The sequence below is a fragment of the Carettochelys insculpta genome, chromosome 2 (assembly GCF_033958435.1).
Source record: "Carettochelys insculpta isolate YL-2023 chromosome 2, ASM3395843v1, whole genome shotgun sequence".
In the NCBI taxonomy this organism is placed as follows: domain Eukaryota; kingdom Metazoa; phylum Chordata; order Testudines; family Carettochelyidae; genus Carettochelys; species Carettochelys insculpta.
The window spans coordinates 90400086-90421501 of NC_134138.1; the positions used below are offsets into that span (position 1 = coordinate 90400086).

General features: G+C 42.2%; 1 protein-coding gene across 3 annotated transcripts in view; it reads left to right on the forward strand.

The window, feature by feature from the left end:
* ROCK1 (Rho associated coiled-coil containing protein kinase 1) overlaps nt 1–21416 on the forward strand; it is a 177726-nt gene that overhangs the window by 34759 nt on the left and 121551 nt on the right. For all 3 annotated transcript variants that reach the window (XR_012644448.1, XM_074987345.1, XM_074987346.1), the window contains exons 2-3: nt 9996–10077; nt 17286–17386. Coding sequence is in view for 2 of the 3 variants with exons in the window: in XM_074987345.1 (XP_074843446.1) it covers nt 9996–10077; nt 17286–17386 (183 nt within the window). In the remaining variant the exon portion in view is untranslated. The remainder of the gene's footprint in view (nt 1–9995; nt 10078–17285; nt 17387–21416) is intronic.

Here is a 21416-nt window from a genome sequence, read left to right on the forward strand (position 1 = left end):
TGAGGAGATAGTTATTAGTCCGTAACACGGATAAAACTTCCAGTTTCCTCATGCAAACATTAAATCATAGTTGTAGCCAGATGTTTTGAGTTAAATAAGTATCTGCTTGAGAGAGTCTCAGCTGCTGTCCTGAAAACTCAGAATTTAATGGTTGTCTCAGAAGAGTCAATATCGTGGATGGTGGTCACTGACTTATGTTTTTTTAGCTAAGGCTATGTCTAAACTGCAGGGATCTGTTGGCAAAAGATGCAAGATCTTTTGTCGACAGTTCTGTTGGGAGAGGCTTCCCTGACATTTGGCACCTCCGCATGGAGCCAAATAACAGGAAAAGCCCTCCTGCATCATGGCACAAGATATATAACGGATGTCAGCAGAACACGTCTGCTTTTCCAAGAGTGGTCTCGGAAGAGCGAATGTGTTAAGGTGTGGCAGACTTCTGTCAGTTTACAGTCTAGATGTAGCCTAGGTAATTGACATTAACAGCTCATGCAGTGAAATAGTATTGTAATGGGGTGATATGCAACCTAAATTCACTCCAATTTGAACTCCATCTCAAGAGTTTTATGTATAGTGGAGTCTCTTTGATCCACTGTTGGGCTAGTGAATCAATTACAGAGCAGATACAGTGCACGGCTACACAGATACAAATTTCCTGGAGATTTATACTCTAATACCTGGTTACGGCTAACTGTGACAAAACTGGTCAAGTATCATCCAGCCAGGTTTGGCAATGTATTGTGGAAAAGGTATGTGTGTTGGGGGGCAGATGGGGGCTTAAACCTCTTCTGATCATTGATTCCTGATAATTTAACTGTCCATTTTGGATAAATTAGTATGAGCTGAAATCCATTAATTTTGTCTGATGACCTCAGAACCTTGTGAAAGGTAATTGAAGGTGAAACCAACAACATAAAGACTTGTCATGTGGTTTATTACCTTTCCCTTATACCCAATTTTTCCCTCCGCCCCCCACTACACACTTTATTTTCTTCACTACAATCATTGTGCTCAGATGCTTCAAGCCAAATGCCACCGTGCCTCCTGCCAGATCTCCATAGACTTATGTAGTAGTGTTGTTTTATCTTCGTAGCTTCTATAAGGTGGCTATTGATGGGATGGAGCAGCCATAACTAATTGATTATGGGTGTCACCAAAGTCCATCTCAGCAGTATAGGTTTCCTCCCAACTCAATCTCTCTCTCTCTCTGCTTGAGCAAACCCACCACTCCCCCTCCATGTATGCTCTGCCTTCACATGCTGTTATAGGTCTTCCAACTCAGTGTATTCACTTTTTTCACTATTTCCTCTCCTTCACCTCTGCAAATTGCTAGCTTTCTCATTCTTCTGTAAGAGAAAACTGGACATTTTGATATAGGATTAATGTTGTATGTTGGCAGTTTTACACACAATTAATTTTTGGAGGACTGGGTAGACACTCAAACATGCACTGGCAGCCGACCACAGAAAGATTTCTTTCTCTCCTCTTCTCTACTACTCGGTAAATATAGTAAACTCTTTCATATTGGGCATTCTATTATCTGGGATGCTCAAATAATCGGCTTGTTAACCATAAGTAAATTTTAGTTATGTTTTCCATAAGTGCAGTGTAGTGAAAGTAAATACAAATAAATACAGCAAGTTCAGTGTAAGCTTACAGTGTACAATACTGTTGTTCTTGGTAAAGTACTCAGCATAGATTTTTGTTAATATCTAATCTTGTTTTTCTGTAGTGTTATGCAGTGCTAGGTGCACCTCTTTATTATCCAAAATATTTAAATATCTGGCCACTTCCCACTCCCGGGGCTGCCGGATATGAAACAGTTTACTGTAGTCTATTTTAATGATAGTTCAACCTTGAGGGGTCGTATGCATGCAATTGCGCATTAAAGTAATGATATTAAATTGAATAATTGACACGCCAACAAAGCTGTCACTAGGCTGTTTTAAGTATAAAGGGGCTTTGAAAGGGAAGACTTTAGAAAACAGAAGAATATGTACAATTGAGGGAATTATAACTTGGAAAGTTACAGTTGTATATTTCAAGACTTACTGTGCCTTCTGCCCAAAAAAGGGAAAGCTGCAAGGACATTTAAACTTGGGATACAGCCAGTTAGCTTAAGGAATGCAAGTGTTGTATGTCGCTAATTCCGGTTAAATTTTTTTCTTATTTCTTTGTAGATTAAAAAATAGTAAAATAAAAAATCTTGATAGAAAAATTTCATGCTGTTGCTTGGACAGGCTAGAGGACACCAAATACATTATGCACATCCATACCTTGTTCTGAGCTAAATTTGGTGAATGATAATATTGGAACTTGTGTGGGACAGAAGTCCATTGAAGCCATCAGGTTTTAGGTCTTCAGGGGGAGCTTTTCCATCGTGTTTTCATTGTGTCAAAATAGAAAAAGAGCAGGTGGCCATCCAACCTTAGTCTATATCTACACTAGAGCAGACTGTTGACAGAAGTTTGTTGTCAGAAGATTTCTTTTGACAAAACTTCTGTGGACAGATTACAGCCAGATTGCAAAGTGGATCAAAAGAGTGATCCCTGTCAAGAGAGAGTGGCCACACTGCCTGGCTGCTCTCTCGACAAAACAGCCAACCAGAACCACAACAGACGGGGTTGCCTGGTGTCCCAGAAGTTGCTGTGCCACCCTCCGCGCCCCCCGCAACATGCAGACTGGCTTTCTGTTGACAGAGGTGTTCTGTCTCATGGGGGAGTGACTGAACCGAGTTCTGTCAACTTACTGTTGAGAGAATGCCCTGAGCATGTGGACGCTCTGCGGGCTTTGTTGACGAAGCTCTGTAGTGTAGGCATAGCCTTAGAGGGCATTGGTCAAGAGCAGGGCCTGTTTCATTAGGAAAGGGATCTGTTTGTTTAAGTTCAGTTTGTACCATTTGATATTTTGATCATTTAGAGGTGCTTCATGTGGACGATGTCAGACTTTATAGCTTTGATCATGAGGGGCTATGTTGCAGACTTATACTTTCACATTTGAAAAATATGCCTGCCTCACTCAAAACTGTAAGGGAAATGTAGTCTGTTTAAATCAAGATTAATTCCTGCTAAGCAGGTTTTCAAAAGCTGCGAAATAACTTCGATACTTACCTTAGAAAATTTTTGTGTGATTTCTTGCAAAAATTGGAAAAATCTCTGTTGTGCTATCAAAATTAAAGCAAAGTTTAGCTTATTTTAGCTTTTAGCTGAAAATCTATGAAGGCCATGATCAATATTTTCCAAAATTTGAAGCACTTTTTTATGTGGGGAAAAAAATTCTGGAAGCCTAGGTAAAATATTTTATTGAAGGAACTCTGGTAAAATTATATTAGTTCTTACTTAGGTAAAGCCAGTGGTATGTTCTTGAGTTGTAGAGTTTTATAAATATTTTATTATCTCCAAAAATAATTTTCTGTAAAGAAAAGGAATATGATACAAAGTACTATATGGTAATTTTTTTTTTCTGGAGGGGGGATAGCTCAGTGGTTTGAGCATTGGCCTGCTAAACCCAGGATTGTGAGTTCAGTCCTTGAGGAGGCCATTCAGGGATTGGGGCAAATAAATGTCAGGGATGGTGCTTGATCATGCTGAGAGGGCAGGGGACTGGACTAGATGACCTCCTGAGGGCCCTTCCAGTTCTAGGAGATGTGTATCTCCAATTATAAAAGTGTTCAACAGACAGTGCTTTATCAGTTAAGCTTCCAAATTCATACTAAGTATATGCTTGTTGTCCTAGGTCTAGAGGCTTTTTCCAGAATATTTATTCTGTGATTGGACTATTCCGTAGAATATGCAAATGATATTAAACAAGATAGGAATATAATCTGGATGAAGGAAAATAATACTAATCATGGTGTTGTTGAGATTGCTTCCTAAAAACAGTGCCTTATTTAGATGGGGGGGAGTAGATGCTCAACTCTCTAATTGTAGCTTAGCTGTATTAGAAATTGGCAGAAGGGGTAGAATAATTAGTAAGGTGGTTAGGTAACTATAGGCAACTCTTATGATCTGAAAAGCTTAAATTTGTACCAAGTACAGATCTATATGTCATACTAAAACATTGATAAGTACACCTAATAGCAGAAGGATGGAATTTAAAATGATCATACTGTGGTACAGGGAACCTAAGATAGAGTTACAAAAAGGGCCCAAAGAGAGAGAAGAGGACATTCTGAGACTGGACAAACCATGATCAGATTAAATTAGGGATGGATCAGATCACAAAGGTGGCAGCTGAAAGAACAGTCGGTCAGATCCCCAGGCCAGTCAATATAATGGTAATATAGTCGTCACAGTGATTCCAAAGTTGAGGCTGTATTTAGTTTCTTCCACCCCATCACACATACTACATGTGGGGAAGCATTTTTTACCTCAGATTTTCAAAAATGTAAATTAAATCTATGATTTTAATTAGACCTGTAGCAAAAAATGTCTTCTCTACTAGTCATGCAAAGTGAGGGTTAAAGCTGAATGGTGGTCTAGAGACTGTGCAACTTCTGGTAATGGTGCATCTCTACTTTCCTTTATGAAAGAGAATAGGAACACTTTTAGCCAAAATGACTGGAAAGGTTAGAAAAAAGAGGAAAACTAGAATTCAGTGACGAAAGTGCATATTTCTCTGCAGAAAGCATTGGCCCTGGATGGGAATAAAGCATGGCATGGCAGCACTCATTCTCCACTTCCTACTTCCCATTCATTTTCTTGCAGGTGTAACTACTACTATATCACAGCTATTCCACTGTCCCTAGTCTCCATATTCATTGTTCCTATTGGTACTTTTCACTTCTGGTGCTAATATACAATATAATTGCCAGAGTTTGAGTAACATGTTATCATTCCATTATACAGAAGTGATTTAAAATATTAATTTATGCCTTTCTGTGCTGAATACCCCAGCCCTTAGCTGAGACTGAAAGGGCTAAATTGTGGCTTTGCTTCAAGCCCTAAGCTAGAGGCAGCAAGCAGGTAGTTGTACTGCCCCAGGAGCAGACAAGGAACCTGATTCTAAACCAGAATCACAATCTGGTTCTTAGTGCTCCTTCTCATTCTTGGAAGTATTTTATGCTGGTATGTCTGAAACGTATTGCTTCACCCACAGTATTTGAGGCTAAAAGGCAGAGTAGCACAAAAGCTCTGCACGCTCTGCATTCCTTACTAACTGCTTCCTACACAACATGGGGCTCAGAGGGGAGAGGGTGCTCTTGTTCACCTTCTGTTCCTCACAATGTTCAGGTAGCCAGTCCATCTGAGTTTTAGTACATCTTGTGCTACCTTGCTGAGGCACATCAGCGAGAGTAACAGCGTAGCCCAGCATTATTAACCTCTTCTTTGGGTAACACCGTCTGGGTTTAATGGATTGTTTACTTGGCTACTGAAAATTATGTTTTCCAGACTTACATATTAAGTACCAGGAAAATCTAATAAAGGGGAAAACAGTCTTTTTGTTAGCTTTCACGTTTTCATGCTGTTTGTCGTCATAACCATTGCGCTTTGGGTGGTAAACTATTTCAGACTTATCTTTTTCCTCTAAACTGTTGATTCGTAAAAATAGGTAGTCTACTCTCTTATCCAGTTATTGATAATTTCTTTCTGATCGCTACTTTAGGATCAAATCAGTAGTGGTCTTGAAAGCCTCTCACTCATCACTGTGAAAGAGAATCACAGGAGAAATGTAAATATTAACTTTTTCACAAAACCTAATGAAATGTTTAGACATTCTACATGGTTATTTATTATATGTATTAGTGTAATGCCTAGGGGCCCCTAGCAGTACTGGACTTCATTATGTTAGGAATTGTACAAATGATTTACATTCAGCAGCAATTTTTATTTTTTTAAAGCAATGAAGATAAGTGTGATGACATCCATGCTTTAAATTCAGGTTGTTTTATTTATCCTGTTATCTTTATTCTCATTACTTGTCACTAAATTTAATTCTAGTAAGATTTTTAACACTCATCCCTCAAACCTTTTGAAGTGAAAGATTGATACGTTATTGTTCAGAAGTGTGGATTCCAAGCTTCTCAATAACATTCATTCAGATGGCATTGATTCTAGCTCTCAAATATTTTGATATTGAGTAAAATCATGTTGAAATAGAAAGTGTAGGGAAAGTTAATTTTTTGCTTTTGTGCTGTCTGATGGAATGCCTTTTGAAAAATTAAACTTTCAAATGGTGTATACTGTAACATTTCTTTTCTAACTGTGCAAGATTTTGGGATTTATGGTATTGGTCAAAGACATAATCTAGAATGTGTCAGGCTTTACACTAGCTGAAGTCACGTTCTAATTTATTTTTGCAATTGCCACTTAAACATTCTGACTGAAAAATAAAGTTTACCAACACAGTTTTCAACTAAATTTTCTAAGGTATAGTCATCCAGAGCACTTGATGGGCCTTTATTAGTTGAGGTACCATTTGCTGTTGTGAGGTAAAATTTTTATTCTCAAACATGTAGGTTATAACCTTGTGAGGTGTTGTATGCCTCTTGTGAAGTTAAGAGCACATTGTGCTCCTAATGGGAAAGATGCATGGTATTTCGTAGAACCTGCAAAGTAACTTGTGTGCATCTCAGCTTGTTCTTGAGTATCTTAAGGCTTGTCTAGCAGAACACTAGTGACTGGAAAGTTAAGGTGTAAATACACAGTGCAGTTGTGTAGAGAGCATCAATTTTTATGTGAACCCTGCTACTGTGCACTAAAAGTTCCCTAATGTGCTAAGATATATTCCGTTTTGAAATGCAAATAGTTTACTATGCACTAGGAAACTTTTAAGGCAGGTATGGGCATTGTGTGCTGTATATTTTACACCTTAGCTCATAGGTGCCAAATTGTGTACTTGCCAGGGGCTGCTTGACACCTGCTCCATGCCCTGTCCTCACTACACCCCTTCCTCCAAGCTCCACCCCACCTCTTCCCTGCCTCTTCCCCCAAGCACTCGCTATCTCAGTTTCCATCCCCCCCTTGCTCCCAGAGTTGAATGACACAACGCCAGCTGTTCTTGGTGCTTTGAAAGCATGGGCATGAGAAGTCTTTGGTCAGTGAGGCTGTTGGCTCCCATGATGCATGAGGAAGCGGGATGGGAGGAGAACTTGACACTGATGGGTGTTTTAGCACCACAGCACCCCTGGATTCATTGCCTGTGCCTCACCTTGTCCTGTGAAATCTGTATAGTAGTGAAATCTGATTTGTTACTCTATACTCTACAGATTTCACAGGAGGAAACCAGTGTTGCATCAGGACCTCCAATTTGAGAAAAAGGAAGTTGCAGGGTGGATGTCACAAGTTTATCTAGGGGAAGGTAGAAGGATTGCTACCCTTACTTCTGCGCTGCCTTCAGAGCTGTGCAGCTACTGGCTTGGAGGACGTCTCTGAAGGCAGCAGTATACCATGCCCTCCTTATTTCTGAGAGGTTGCAGGGTGTGGCTCTGTCTTCGGAGATGTTTGCCCAGGCAGCAGCTGCCATTCTCCAGCTCTCAAGGCAGGGCTACCATCAGCAGCAGCACAGAAGTAAGGGTAGTCATACTAAAACCCTCCCTACAATGACCTTGCAACCTCCCGCTGAATATATGGGGATATACCTATCTCATAGAGCTGGAGGGGACCTTGAGAGGTCATTGAAGGCAGTCCCCTGCACTCACAGCAGGACCTATCACCATCCCTGACAGATTTTTTTTAATTTATTTGGCTCAGACTCTGTAAATAGCCCTCTCAAGGATTGAGCTCACAACACTGGGTTTACAAGGCTCGTGCTCTAATCACTGAGCTATCCGTCCCTTCCTCCCATAGAGACAAAGACCAGTGTTTTCATTCAAATGCTGCCTTTTAAAGGGGTTGCTTGGATTGAACCAAGGACCACTTGATCTGCGGTCAAACACTCTGCCACTGAGCAGTGCCCCCCCCACTCCTTTTTGGGTCAGGAATCTACAGTTTACAGCATTATAAAAGTTCAGATTTAAATAGCTGAAATAACAAAATTTAGGGTTTTAAAAATCGTATCATCTTGAAATTGATGAAAATTGTCCATGAGTTTAGTAGGGCCTACTCACTAGTAGAGCTACCTTTTATCCATGGGCATTTTTAGTAAAACTCATGGAAAGGTCATGGACAATATAGTAAACCCTCTATTTAATGGGCTAATGGGGGCAGGGGTGTCTGTTAAACCTGGACATCTGTTAAATTGGAGGGTTTACTGAGACCCTCTCCCAGCCTCTGTTCCCCGCCCCCCACAACTCCCCAAAAATGCCTGCTACTCACCTGTGGGTGGAGCTGGAGCCTGGTGCCTCATGTGGCTGGAAGAGCTTCCACCGCCGCATGCTCCTACCACCAGGGGTGGGGGTATGTGTGAGTGCTGTCTGTGCATGTATGTGCCCCACCCCTGGTGGGAGGACCATGGGTGGCACCAGCAGCAGCGACCCTTCAGGCAGCGACAGCTTTGGTACGTTCCTGTACTTTTTTATGTATATGTGTGTGTGTATGTATGTATTTTTGAGGGAGTGGGATTTAGGATTTTATAGGTCCTGAGGAAGCGGGCTTTGGGAACGGGGGTCTGGTGGATGTCTGTTGTTCCTGAAGTCTGCTAAATCGGGGTCTGTAAAATTGAAGGTTTACTGTAAATAAAAATTCATGGCCTGCAACCTGTCCAGGGCTATTTCTATATCCCCTGAGTAAATTCTGAGGGTGGCTTGGGGTGCCCTGGCTGCTGAGGAAGAGGTGTGTGGGTGGATGACAGTGCACAACCCAGAGCATGTGCTGTTGTTGGGTGTTGTGGTGGGGGAGGTTATGTGTGCCAACAGATGGCTGCACATGGCCCAGGACCCCTGTGAGAGTAGTATTGACAGGGCTGACTGGCCTCTACTTGGCTCGGTGCGCTTCTGTGGAAGCGGTGATATGTCTCCCAAAGCCCATAGTGTCCAACAAGTTCTGAAGCAGGAGCTACTATAGTGGTTACTGTTACAGTAAGCTAGCCGCATATTTTGAAAATATAATTATCATACAAGCCAACTAGCCATACTCAACTGGCCAAGTAAGCCAAAGGTGGCTAGCAGCTAACATGTTGGACACCATGGTCCTAGGCAGAGGTGTGGTGAGTTGGTTCTGCATGCTGCCTGCTTCCAGAGTCCCAGCCGCAATTGTTCAGGAACTGCTCTCCAGCACTGAGTTCCCTCTCCCACCCAAACTGCTTCTGCTGCTTGTGGAGGGGGCAGGGCAGTGGCATGAGATTACCCCAGCAGCATCCCTTGTGGCTGGCCCCAGGGCCGTTTGAGCTGCTCAGGCGGTTCCTGGGCCAGCCACACAGGCCACTGCCGAAGTCCTGGAGGGTAACAGAATTCATGACTTCCATGTCAAAATTGCAGCCTTGCTTATGAGTAGTCCCATTTAGTTCCACGAGACTAGACATACATGAAATAAATGATGTACGTCTTTGAGGGATGAAGTCCCTGCTGTGTAAGTTTGAATAATAACCTTAATTAAAATTAAAAAAAACAATAAAAAAGACAAATGCTGCAGTTCAACTTGGTTGAAGCTTGGTTGTCTGTTCTCTCACAATTACCCTCCCTCTAACCGTAAAGGGCCCCTGCTTCCTGCCATATGATGTACTTTTTGGCAGCAGCAGCATGCTTTAGTCCACATCAGAATTTGTTTTGTCACTTTTCTAGAATGAAACGTAATAAAAGCACAAGAAGAGTAACTGAGAAATGACATACATTTTTCTTTTAAAACAATTTAGTTAATTATATTTGTCCATCCTTGTGTCTTGTGTATTTTGTTTTTCCTTTTATGTGGTGCATGGAAACTGTGTCAGGCAGGCACTCTGAAGAAAGCAGTGGAATAAAAGCTGAATTACAGTGTGTTGCTTTTAAATATATTTGTTAACTGCATTCTAAATTTAATTTAATTATTTTGGAAATATGGCAGTGGCAGTTATCTTGTCATTCTGATTGAACATAAAGCTTAATTGTGTTTCAAAAGGATATATAATTTTTTTTCTTTGTTTAGGATGGATTAGATGCTTTGGTGTATGATTTGGATTTTCCTGCCTTAAGAAAAAACAAAAATATAGACAACTTTTTAAACAGATGTAAGTACTGAATATTTTAATATCAAATAATAAGTTATAACTAAGCTTTAGATTTTTCAAAAGTTAAAAGTGAATTTTGGTGCTTCATTTTTTTGAGGGCCAGTCTTTAAATTTTCAAGACACCTGACTTTCAGAAAACACTGAATACGCAGCCCTAAAGACCAAGACCGTTCCAGGTGTTTCATGCTGGGGTACGCATTAGATACATTTGAAGATGTAGGCTTGAGTCTTACTTTTTTTTCTATGTTCTTATCAATCCTGAAGATTCACATTCCCTATCAAAACTTGTGAGAGGGCAGTCCTGGCAGAAGTAGGCACCTGTCCTTTCCACTCTGGAGCCAGAAGGAATAATTGCCATTTAAACAATCCCTCTGTTTCCCCTTTTTTTGCACCCTGCATACCGAATTCTTAAAAGTGAGTGACTGTGTGCTGGTCATCTATAACTTAGTTTTAAGTCATTGGTGTCCAATACAAATTTAACAATTGCCAAAGGCCTCCTTCCCAAACCAAGTGGCCCCCATGTAAACTGCTGCTGACTCACCAGAGCTGCTGCATGAGCTGCTTTGTGGCCTCTGGCTGGAGCCACACATGGAACTGCCACTGCTGCCAGGCTCTTGTCCCACTAAGTGGTGGGGCATGTGCATGGAGAAGGCAGCGGGCACTCCAAGTGTGCGGCTTATTACATCACAGTGTGGTGTCCAGTTCTCCATATGTGGCAAACAGAAAGCATATTGGATACTGGGGTTTTAGGTAATGATAACATTCAGTATTTGTAGAGTGATCTGAAGCTGTATGGACTTAAAAAGAAATCACCTGTGTGATAAATAAAACTACGTCTTCAAAAACCAAATTTACAGTCAGCAGATTCGTAATGTTTTGCATTTTTCCTAAATTAGTAAATCATAAACAACTACTGAAATTATCACAACACTATTAGAATGGTCACATAGAGAATAGGATTTTAGTGAGCCACAAGTGGTGTAAGATATTGGTGCATGATATATTTAGCTTATTGTTGGCATACAAAGTTTCTTGCCTTAAATTAAACGAGAAGCCTAAACTCTGTAGTTGATGTATTTCTCCTTTTTTTTTTGTTAGTGCTTAGTGCCAGTCATACAGAATTCTTTTCTTTTCTTTACTGATTTTAAATTATATTTGAAGCAGAGAAATGGAGCAAATGAAATTCAGCTGTACTGATTTAAGCTTCATTAAAAATGACAGTGTGTATCTAGTGCAAAAGAACAAAATGAACAAGGCAATATTTTTTTGTTTACTCCTGTGAGGGAGAAATGAGCAACCATTATGTAAAATTGTGTATTATCTTTTGCAGCTGCTGTGTTTTGCTGCATTGTGATTATGCTTAATATTGGCATTTGTTACATATGGAAAAGAAATTCAGAATTGTAAACTCCTAACTCATTTTGATGCTTTAAATGGAATGGCTTTTAAAGTAAGAATATGATTTTGCATTGTTATAAATTAACACTTCCTTTTTAAGAGGCATCTTGGTTTTATAATTTTCTTCGGAAAATCTGTTAAAATTTTTCACTCATTTTTGTTTGTTGGAAGCTTTCTGTGATAGTGGGCAGCTGAATCAATTTTATTGATAAATGTGCAAACTGCCAAATTAAATCTTGGGCTGTATAGTAGTTTGAGGGACCAGCAATCAATAAATAGGGGGTAATGATCTCTTATGTGGCAAAGTAGGTACAAATCAATTATTTATATTTATTCTTTTGAAAAATAATCTTACTGAAGTTAAATTTAAGTTAGTAGTACATGTTTCATGACAAAGTTTTAAAGCATGGCAAACTATTGCATTGTTGGAAGTTAGCAGCTAAGCACCTGGAACGAGATTTTGCTGAAGTACTAAACCAACTTGTGACATGAAGAGCCTTTTTTGAAGGCTCAGAGAGCATATTTTTGTTCTTTCAGTGTATTCAGCTGTTTCAGTTCAATGACTAGTTCATTCAAAATTAAGAAACTGATTAGAAGTTGGAAACAAGCATTGCTGCATTTTGCTCTTCCAATCTGCATGTAAAGACTATATATGAGAGGATGAGATCTATTAACTCAAAAGCATAGTTGAAGGACGTGGTAATTAGAAGAACTCAGTTTAAATCCACTAGCTATGGATAATATTAGTTTTGTTGAATAAATCAGTTAGCTTTAAATGTGAAACTTGATTTAATAAATCCTCTTAGTCTTATGTGTCCAGCTCATTTAAGGTAGTTTTATTTAAATTATTTTTAAAATATTAAAAAAAAAAAAATTGTCTGCCTTAACGGAATTCCAGTTTCTAGCCAAATAGAACTTGACACAAATCATGAGTGAAAATGATCCTCTAGTGCTGTAGTGTCCAACATGCTAGCCGTATGTGACTGTTTTGGCCTGTTGAGTGTGGCTAGTTGGCTAGAATAATGTGGCTATTTTGCAGTAGCAGCAACTACTACAGTGACTGGCTGCTGCTTCAGAACTGGTTGGATGCTACAGCTCTAGTAAAAAATGCCTCATTTACCTTTTTCTATGATAGAAAATGGTAAGAATTGTGACAAGGATTATATGTTAATCCATATATTTGCCTAAATCAGTTTGTGGAGATATAGCATCTTCAGGTTAGCAAAAAGTTCGAAATTTGACACATTTTACGGTTACCAACCCTGAAAAAAGAGCCTTTAGGAAAATAACTAAGTAGTACAAATGTACAAGACTATACAAAAGTACAGGATTAAACTGGATTATTTAAATCATGGTTTCCAGCTTGCTTGATTTCCAATCATGATTAAAATCAGTGACTTAAATTACTCAGATGTTAAATCAGTGCATCCTACTCCTTGATGATGGAGGGGTGGTTGATGTGGTCCTTGGAGTTACTGTGGACTGATCTGACTGGCATTATGATAGTGTTTTAGTATATTCAATTTTTAAGCATGTTCCTTAAATATCATTAAATAAGTTCTAGTTGTGGTTATTGCACAATGGGAGAAAATCTGATTTAAAATGTCATAAATTGCATAATTTTATTATAAATGTGATTTTATGCTTTTTTCGCAAGGTTGGACTCTGACTTCTCAAATAATCATACTGTGACAAATGACTAGCCCGAATACAATGTATAGTGAAAGATTAAATGAATAGAGCTCACTAGATTTAGCTGAGCTCTTACGCTGTGTCCTGATTACTCAGATGCCTCAGATCAAGTGTTCTGTAACTTTCCACAATTGAAATTACACTTTAGCTAGTATGACTTTGTTATCGTGAACATATTGTTTACTTAGTTGTTCTCAGAGAAGGTGTGGTGAAACTTCATTGGAGAAAGGAGAAGGTGGAGCTGAGTAAATAGAAGTACTCATTTCAGCAATTATAATTAATGTAATTTTGATTATTAAAAATTACTAGGCTCAGAAAAACTGCCATTTTTGAACTAGAGGTAAGAAAATGAAACTCTCACATAGGTTTTTACTGAAGGTGCCAATCTCTAAGTAAAAATTCCGTATTGTATGTAAACAGAAAATACACCCTGAAATAGTGTCAAGGTACAAAAGCAAAGGAAAATGGGGTTTTATAATATATAAGGTCACAGTGCTCTGTATGGGCAAGACATAGTGGAGTGAGTTTGAGTGGCTCCCATAAAGAGATAGTCAGGCATTGTTTGGTCTATATTGTTGATGTTTTTAAAAGCTTTCATGTAGCATAAGACGTACAGAAAGGTTCTAGTTCTCTTTTTAGTTCCAGTGGAAAATTTAGTTTTAGAATAATAAAATTACAGAACTGAAGGATCAAGTCCAGTCCTCTGCACTCAGGGCAGGACCAAGCACCATCTAGATCATCCCTCATAGATGTTTGTCTAAACTTCTCTTAAATACCTCCAGTGATGGAGATTCCACAATCTCCAGTGCTTAACCATCCTGACAGTAAGAAGTTTTTCCTAATGTCCAAAATAAATCTTGCGTGCTGCAATTTAAGCCCATTTGGAAAAAGCCCAATAAATACTCCATTTCAGTGTATGCAATCTAAACATTCACCCTTTTCTAAAACCCATAAATGAAGTTGACTACAAACAAAACTGAAGGTTGCATTCCAAGTTGAGACTTGCAAAAAATTTAATTTAGAAAATCAACAACTTACTGTCTTTTAATTACTTGTTCTTGCTTTTGTCATTATTTTCGTTTCAGTTCCATTTTTTCTGTATTTTGAACAAACAGCAAATACTATTAAAGTGAGAGAAGAATACCAAATGAAAATGTTTGCTAAAGGAGATTCAAATTAACAATAGACGAGGGCAACCCAACCCCGGGGTTGAGCATTTCACTTCCTGCTCTGTTTGGTGTGTTCCAGCCAAACTGGGAAGTGGAGCTAGTCACTGGAGTCCATTCCGTTAGTTTATTCTGCCTGGTATACATGTATCTAACAAATCTTGGAGCATCCAGATACTGAAGAACAAGCCCCACAAAAGTTGAGTGTTGATGTGTAGAACTTCACTGCAAGGAGGAAAAACAAACAAACAAAAACAACATCCCTGCATTCCTTTCTTTCCCATAAATGGGGAAGGAGAGGAGAGAGAAGGGGGCATACCACTGGGGGAGAGGGTAGGTGGTGTTACTTCTCAATAGTATCTGTTAGGTATATTAGGTATTTATGATTATCAAAATTCACTGTGTACTTAGAAGCCAAGGCTGACAACAGGCATGTAGCTCCAAACAGTGTGTAGAATAGTATGTATCCAGCGTACAATGCTGCATTAATGTGAAGGCCTTTGCTGGAGTCTCGTCATGCAATTGTTATGCTACCAATTATTGTCAAACATAAAAATTTTGGCATGATAATTGTTATATTTTAACCCTATCCAATACTACTGATCCTCTAGTCTTAGACAAATTCATCTGGCTCGAATGGTCAGAGAACTTAAATCTTCTGCAGTTTACCAAAGGTTGTGACCATTCTGCAGTATTGAACTCACACTTAGAATTCTGTATTTCTGTAGCATAGTTTATTAAAATCTGTGAGATATACACTGCTGCATAAAGCAGTAAAAATAGGGGAAAGGGAAAAGAATATTCAAATCAAGGTAAATTCTGCTGTGTTCATGCTGATTAATTTTTTAATATGAAAATTAATTTCTGTATGCGTCTTTTAAGCACCATGTGCGCCTACATACTCTGTATGTAGCAGTCACATCATTTTCCGTAACATGCAAATAGTTATTTTTTTTTAAAAAAAAAAAACTGATTACTGCAGTGTCAGTTCCTCCCCTCACAATTCCTTTAAAACTTTCTTTTATGGTCTAAAATTTTATTTTGCAAAGAAAACAGGATTAATGTTGTGAATGCTTTATTAAAAATGGGGCTGCTTAAAAAATGCTCTGTGCTTATACCAAATGTGAAGTTTTTCCAAGTAATCTCATGCAAGTGTTGACCCATATGGATTAAAATAGCCTGTTTTTAATCTATGACCAAATTTGGAATTAGAGTATCTGCCCACTAGGAGTTTGTAAATTATTGTAGTTTATAGAATGATAGGTTTATATAAATAATTACCATGATTCCCTCTGCATGTTTTAAATTAAAATCTACTTTAAGTACAGAAAAATGATAAAAGTACCAGCAGTTTTTTTCCCAAGAAGCTTGTTTAAGTGTATTTTATACCTATGTTATGTTAGTTTCTCAAATCTTATACATATATGCCCATTTAATGATGGTCTTTTTATATTCTGTATTTACTCTAGATGCAGAATTTCCACATTCCATTAGTCATTTCAGTTATTTGTTTTGAATGAGAGCTTTCAGCATTGAAACTGTTTCTCAGCTTGATCTTGCAATGAAGTTTTTGTACTGTATGACATTTTGCTGTTACCAGGGTAATGAATGAGGTCATGTGTTCAGAATAAAAATTTCCAATAAGACGATGAGCAAGACTTTGTCTTAAACGTATTTTAATATGCATCAGATGTTGCAAGAACAGTTATGAGTAAATTAATTGTAAATTTGATTTGTGTTACATTTTACATAGTGAAAGATTTTCTTAATATTAAAGTTCCTTTCTAATATTTTTAACGTTACTCCTGGGTGAATTGTTCACACAATATTTTAAAATTCTGCAAATTTTATTTGTCAGATAATAAAATATAATCATGCCAGTTTCAATTATTTTGATAATGTATTTCAAATTACCGGCCTGTACTTAGGTCTGTAACAATACAGACGAGCAAAAGATTGAGGAAATATATTTTTTAAAAATAGATTCCTTACTAAACATATTAATACAGAACTTTGTACCAAAATACAGAAGTGTATTTTCAGCACCTGTCATAAGCAATGCAAGAGCTTGGGGGAAATCTGGGGTAATGGAACAGCAGAGAGAGTTAGAAGGAAACTTGGAGTGAATATGGATGGTATTGAGTGTGGGTGGGAGGTGATGGATTTTTTTTGGTGGGGGGTGGTGCTTGTTAGGGAGTCGGGTAGCCTCCCCTGTTCAGACTGTGGTTGACCCCTAGACTTTCCCTTTTGATCAGGTACATCTGCCCGTTTCCCTGTCTTCCTGCATCCCTGCTGCCAATTCAGTCAGGTGTATCTGCACATCCCCTTATAGCCCTGCACCACCATTCTCTTCTGGCCCCCTGTGTCCTTACAGCCCCTCTGTAAGACAAAGCTTCCTCTTCACCATTTGTCCCTGCACCTCCTGATCCCATGTGGTATTGCATTTCCCTTCCCATTGAGCCCCGGCTTAACGTTGTCTCCCCACTAGCCCTTCTGTTACCCTAGTCTGTGTGACCTCCCAAGCAACCCCATATGTCTAGCTCTGGCCACACACACCCATATCCTGTTTTTCCTCACCTGGCCCTGTGGGCAGGGTGCTGCAAGGAAGTCAGTCTCTGCATCTTCTCTCCCACGGGTAGCTACACCAGCTCATGAGCTAGTTGCCTTCATTTCTGTGTCCACATCAGTCCCCAGGGGCAAACGGTGTAATTGCAACATGACCTCTTGGGATACTTTCCTTCACTTCACCTTTAGAATCAGTTATTCTTCAGGGATGAGGTGGGTACAAAATAATGTTCAGGGGACATTCAATTCTTTGTGTGCACAGCAACACAGAATTCCCTCTGATATCTAATGTGTAGCTGTGTACATGAAAATATGCATAGGAAAACAGTGACAGTTTTATTAATGAATTGCTCTACTGCTTGTTTGATTTTTTTTCTCTTTATACAGATAAAGACACAATTAGTAAAATCAGAGATTTGCGCATGAAAGCTGAAGATTATGAAGTGGTGAAAGTGATTGGCAGAGGTGCATTCGGAGAAGTTCAGTTGGTAGGTTATATTGCAATGTGTAGATAGAGTTGTATATTGTTTTATTCTAGACTGCGCCTTACCTTTTTATTTGTAATAAGTTATTTTAAAAGGGTAAGCTAATCTTGTAATAAAGGGCTGTAAACCTAGTGAGAATTTTTTTCACAGAAACAAAGTTTTTTAGGATCTTAACTTTTACTACTCACTCACACACAGCTTAAAGACTAACAATTTTAATAATTAGGTAATGAGCTTTCTTGGGTAAGGCCCATTTCTTCAGATTCTGGAGCAGAAATGAGCCAACAGGGTAAATATATGTCTTTATATTTACCCTGTTGGCTCATTTCTGCTCTTCAGAATCTGAAGAAGTGGGTCTTACCCCGAATGCTCATTAGCAATTTTATTGATTTATTAGGTAGTCTTTAAGGTGCTATATGACTGCCTTTCTGAAACTATCTGAGTTGAAAGTGCATTTTCCCTACCCACATGCTGAGTTCCTTTCCTATATATCAGTCCTGGCCACTTCAGCTCTTGAGCCTGGTGTAAATTATCATAGGTTGAGGTCAGTAGGTTCTGACAGTTTACTCACCTGAGGAGCTGCTCCTAAATCCTGACCGCAGATTTTGCATATACAGGTTACGTCTACAAGAGAAACCTCTGTTGACAGAAGTCACTGTCAGAAGAGATTTCCCGGCAAAGCTTCTGTCGACAGATCACGTTTACACATAAAGGTGGATCAAGCTGTTGATCTGCTCTGTCGACAGAACCGGCCCCAAAACCCTGGAAGTGAGAATTGCGTGGAGGGCAAGCCCTGCTGGGACTGCTATCCCCGCATGTCCTTAAAGGGCTCCCAATGCTCCCTGCCTATGCTGAGGCTTCTTTACCTCCTAGAGGGACAACAAAACCATTGCAAGGCTCCCTAGCTATTTGAGAAGCACTTCTTGTCAGACCACTAGCATACCAAAGTAGTCCCCAGGCTTGCCCTGGACTGAGACCCAGCTGCTGCTGGCCCTACCCTGATCCTGATTTGTATGTTCCACTACATCTGGGGGGAAAGACCCCAACAGACAGCCCACCGAGCACACCTGCAGTGCCCCTGTGCCCTGCCCACCCTCGCCCCCTCGAGTGCTCAGGTGGGTCTGGTGGTATTCCACCAGCTCCTATTGGTGGGACTGCGTGGTCATGGGACAATGGAGTGACCTGCAGTGGACACAGCTTCCGGATGCGCAAGGAGACCTTTCTGGAGCTGTGGACCTGGTTTGCTCCTGCCATCTGACGACAGGACACCAATATGCTGCCTGCCATCCTTGAGAAGTGGGTTGCAATTGCCCTGTGGAAGCTGGCCACCCCCCACAGGTACTGCTCTGTGGGCCACCAATTTGGTGTCAGGAGGTCCACCGTAGGGGCCGTGCTCATGAAGGTAAGACACTCCTGAGCCATGGTCCCTGTGCAAGGAGGGTGGAGGGGGAGGATGGGAAAGAGGAGAGTGGGAGAAGGCTGTGGAGGGGGAATTACTCCCCCCCCCCCATGGTCTCTCATGGGGTGTGATTGGTCTCCCTTTGAAGGCAGTGTGGGCCATCAAAACTGATCCTGCTCTGGAGGCTTGTCCACATCACTGACATGGATGCCCTTATGGCTGGCTTTGATGCCAGTTGTGTTGCGGGGGCAGTGCAGGATGGGACTTTCATCCCATCCGGCTGGCAGAATGCAGAACTTCACGCTACATCAATAGGGCTATCTCTCTGTGGTTATGCAGGCCCTGGTGGACCACTGCAGACACCTCCTGGACGTGTATGTCGGGTGATTGGACTGGATCCATGATGCAAGTGTTTGGAATTCCAGCCTGTTTTGGAGGATGGAGGCGGGCACCTGCATCCCCCCTGACAGTAGCTGACCGTCGGGGACGTGCAGATGCCTTTGTACATGGTGGGGGATGCAGCCTACCCGCTCCTGCCATGGCTGAGGCAGCCCTACACCAGGCACCTGGACCCCACACAGGAACTATTCAGTGCCCGCCTCACCGGGGCAGGAAACCAAGTGGAGTGCACCTTCTGGCGCTTGAAGGGCAGGTTCCGTTGCCTCCTGACCTGGGTGGATATGGGCGAGCAGAATGTCCCCTATGTCCTGGCTACCTGTTATGCCCTCCACAGCCTGGTGGAGTGGAGGGAGAGAACTTCCTCCAGGGATGTGTGGCAGATGGAGGAGGCCCCTATGAACAGCTGGGGGTAGCCCCAAGCCAACAAGCACACCTGGATGGGATGTGCATCTGAGAGGTCCTGCGGGAGAACTTCGCCCACGGTCCCCAATGGCATCGGGGCCTGCAGCTCTACCCGCTTCCCACCACCCCTTCCTTTGCCCACACATCCTCCTGAGCCCCACCCAACAGGATGGATGTGGGGGTGGAGTGTAACACAAACCTTTTACTAAACAAAATAGAACTTTGTAAAAAAAATAAACATTTGTGAAACAACTATATACAATGTGCAACCTTCCTGACAGTGGATGGGCATCACAACTGGAAGGGGGTAGAAGACTGTGAGCCTTGTCAGTGGCAGGAACCCCTCCTGCCACGGGTCCAGGGTCACCATTGAGGCTGGGTTGGAGATGGGATTACAGGGAGGTACGAAGATGGGGGCCACTGTGGGGTTGGGCTTGACAAGGAGAGTTGGTGGGGGCTTTGGAGATGGGGGGCAGTCTGGGGGGAGGCAGTGGTGCTGGCTGTGTCCATTGCCCACCACGGGGCCGGCAGCAACACATGGAGTATGGGGCTCAGGGAGCAGATGTGAGAGGGAAGGGAGTGGCAGGAGTCAGTGGGCATGGTGATCCAGGCCAGCCTGGCCTCCATGAGGTCCAGGAGGTAGTCCACCCGGGCCAGCCACTGGCCTAAGGCCCATTCTTGTTCCCACTGCTCCTCCTCTTCCTGCTGCAGCTGCTGCTCAGCAATGTCACTTTGCTGCTGGAGGGTGGCCATGTAGGGGCCGAAGGCTGTTTCCTCCAGGTGGCGATAGCCCCTCCGGCTGTGGGCACTCCCTGGTGGTGGTGGGCTGCTGTTTCTCGGGGGTGCTGCTCCTGGTTCCACTGGCTCAGTTCAACTCTGGGGATACCTGGCTTTGTGGATGGGCTGTCCGCTGTAAGGAGAGAGGGGGAGATGGTGAGTCCTTCCCACAGCACCCCCCCCACAAGTAGTAGCCCCCACCCCTGGGCCATGAGACGGGGCTGTCCCAGGTGTGTGCACCCAGGCCTTGCTGCATGGGGACCCTGTGGTGTCACAGGGACCAGCCTGACCTCAGCACCACCCCACCGGTCCAATGGGCTAGTGGCCCTGTGGAGGAGTGGGGTTGGCTATGGAGTGGTCCCCACATGGGTGGCAGGCACAGCTGGACCACCTTACCCCAGAGCCCCCCACACGCATATGGCTCGCAGCGCTGTCCATGAGGACAGGTGCTGCCTGTAACCTGTGGGCATGCGCGCAAGCTGTGTGCTGCACTTCTTCATGGTGTGTGGGGCGGGGGTTAGCTCTGGTGGCCAGCCTGCTCCCAGGCATGACGGGCAGGCAAGTGCCTGAGGTTCAGGCCGCTCCCCCCATGGGACTGGCAGTGGGCTGTCAGCCATGCCCAGGGTCTGCCTGCTGGGGTCAGCTGGGATGTACTGCTGTGCACATGGGCACATGCGCCAGGCCTGCGACTTGGGTTCCCACCTGAGCTGTCACGGCGATGTCTGTGGCGCACTCTCCCTCCACTGCTCTCCTTCAAGGTTGGGGGTATGCTACCAGTGGGGTGCTCACCGGATGGTCCTGCAAACAGGTCTGGAGATGCCCATGCTGATGATGTGGCACTGGAGGGGCCCAAGTCCAGGGCAATTATGAGGGTCTCCTGGCTGGACTCGGGGGTCAGAGAGTGGATCTTGGGATGGCTCCAGTGGAGTTCCTGGGTCCTGGGGCACGCTCTCCATCGGGAGGCTTCCTCCCTGGTGTGCACCCTCTTGCTGCTGGGTGTGCCATTGTTGCCCCCAGCAAGGTGGTCCAGCCCCTCAAAATAGGGGCAGGTGGCCA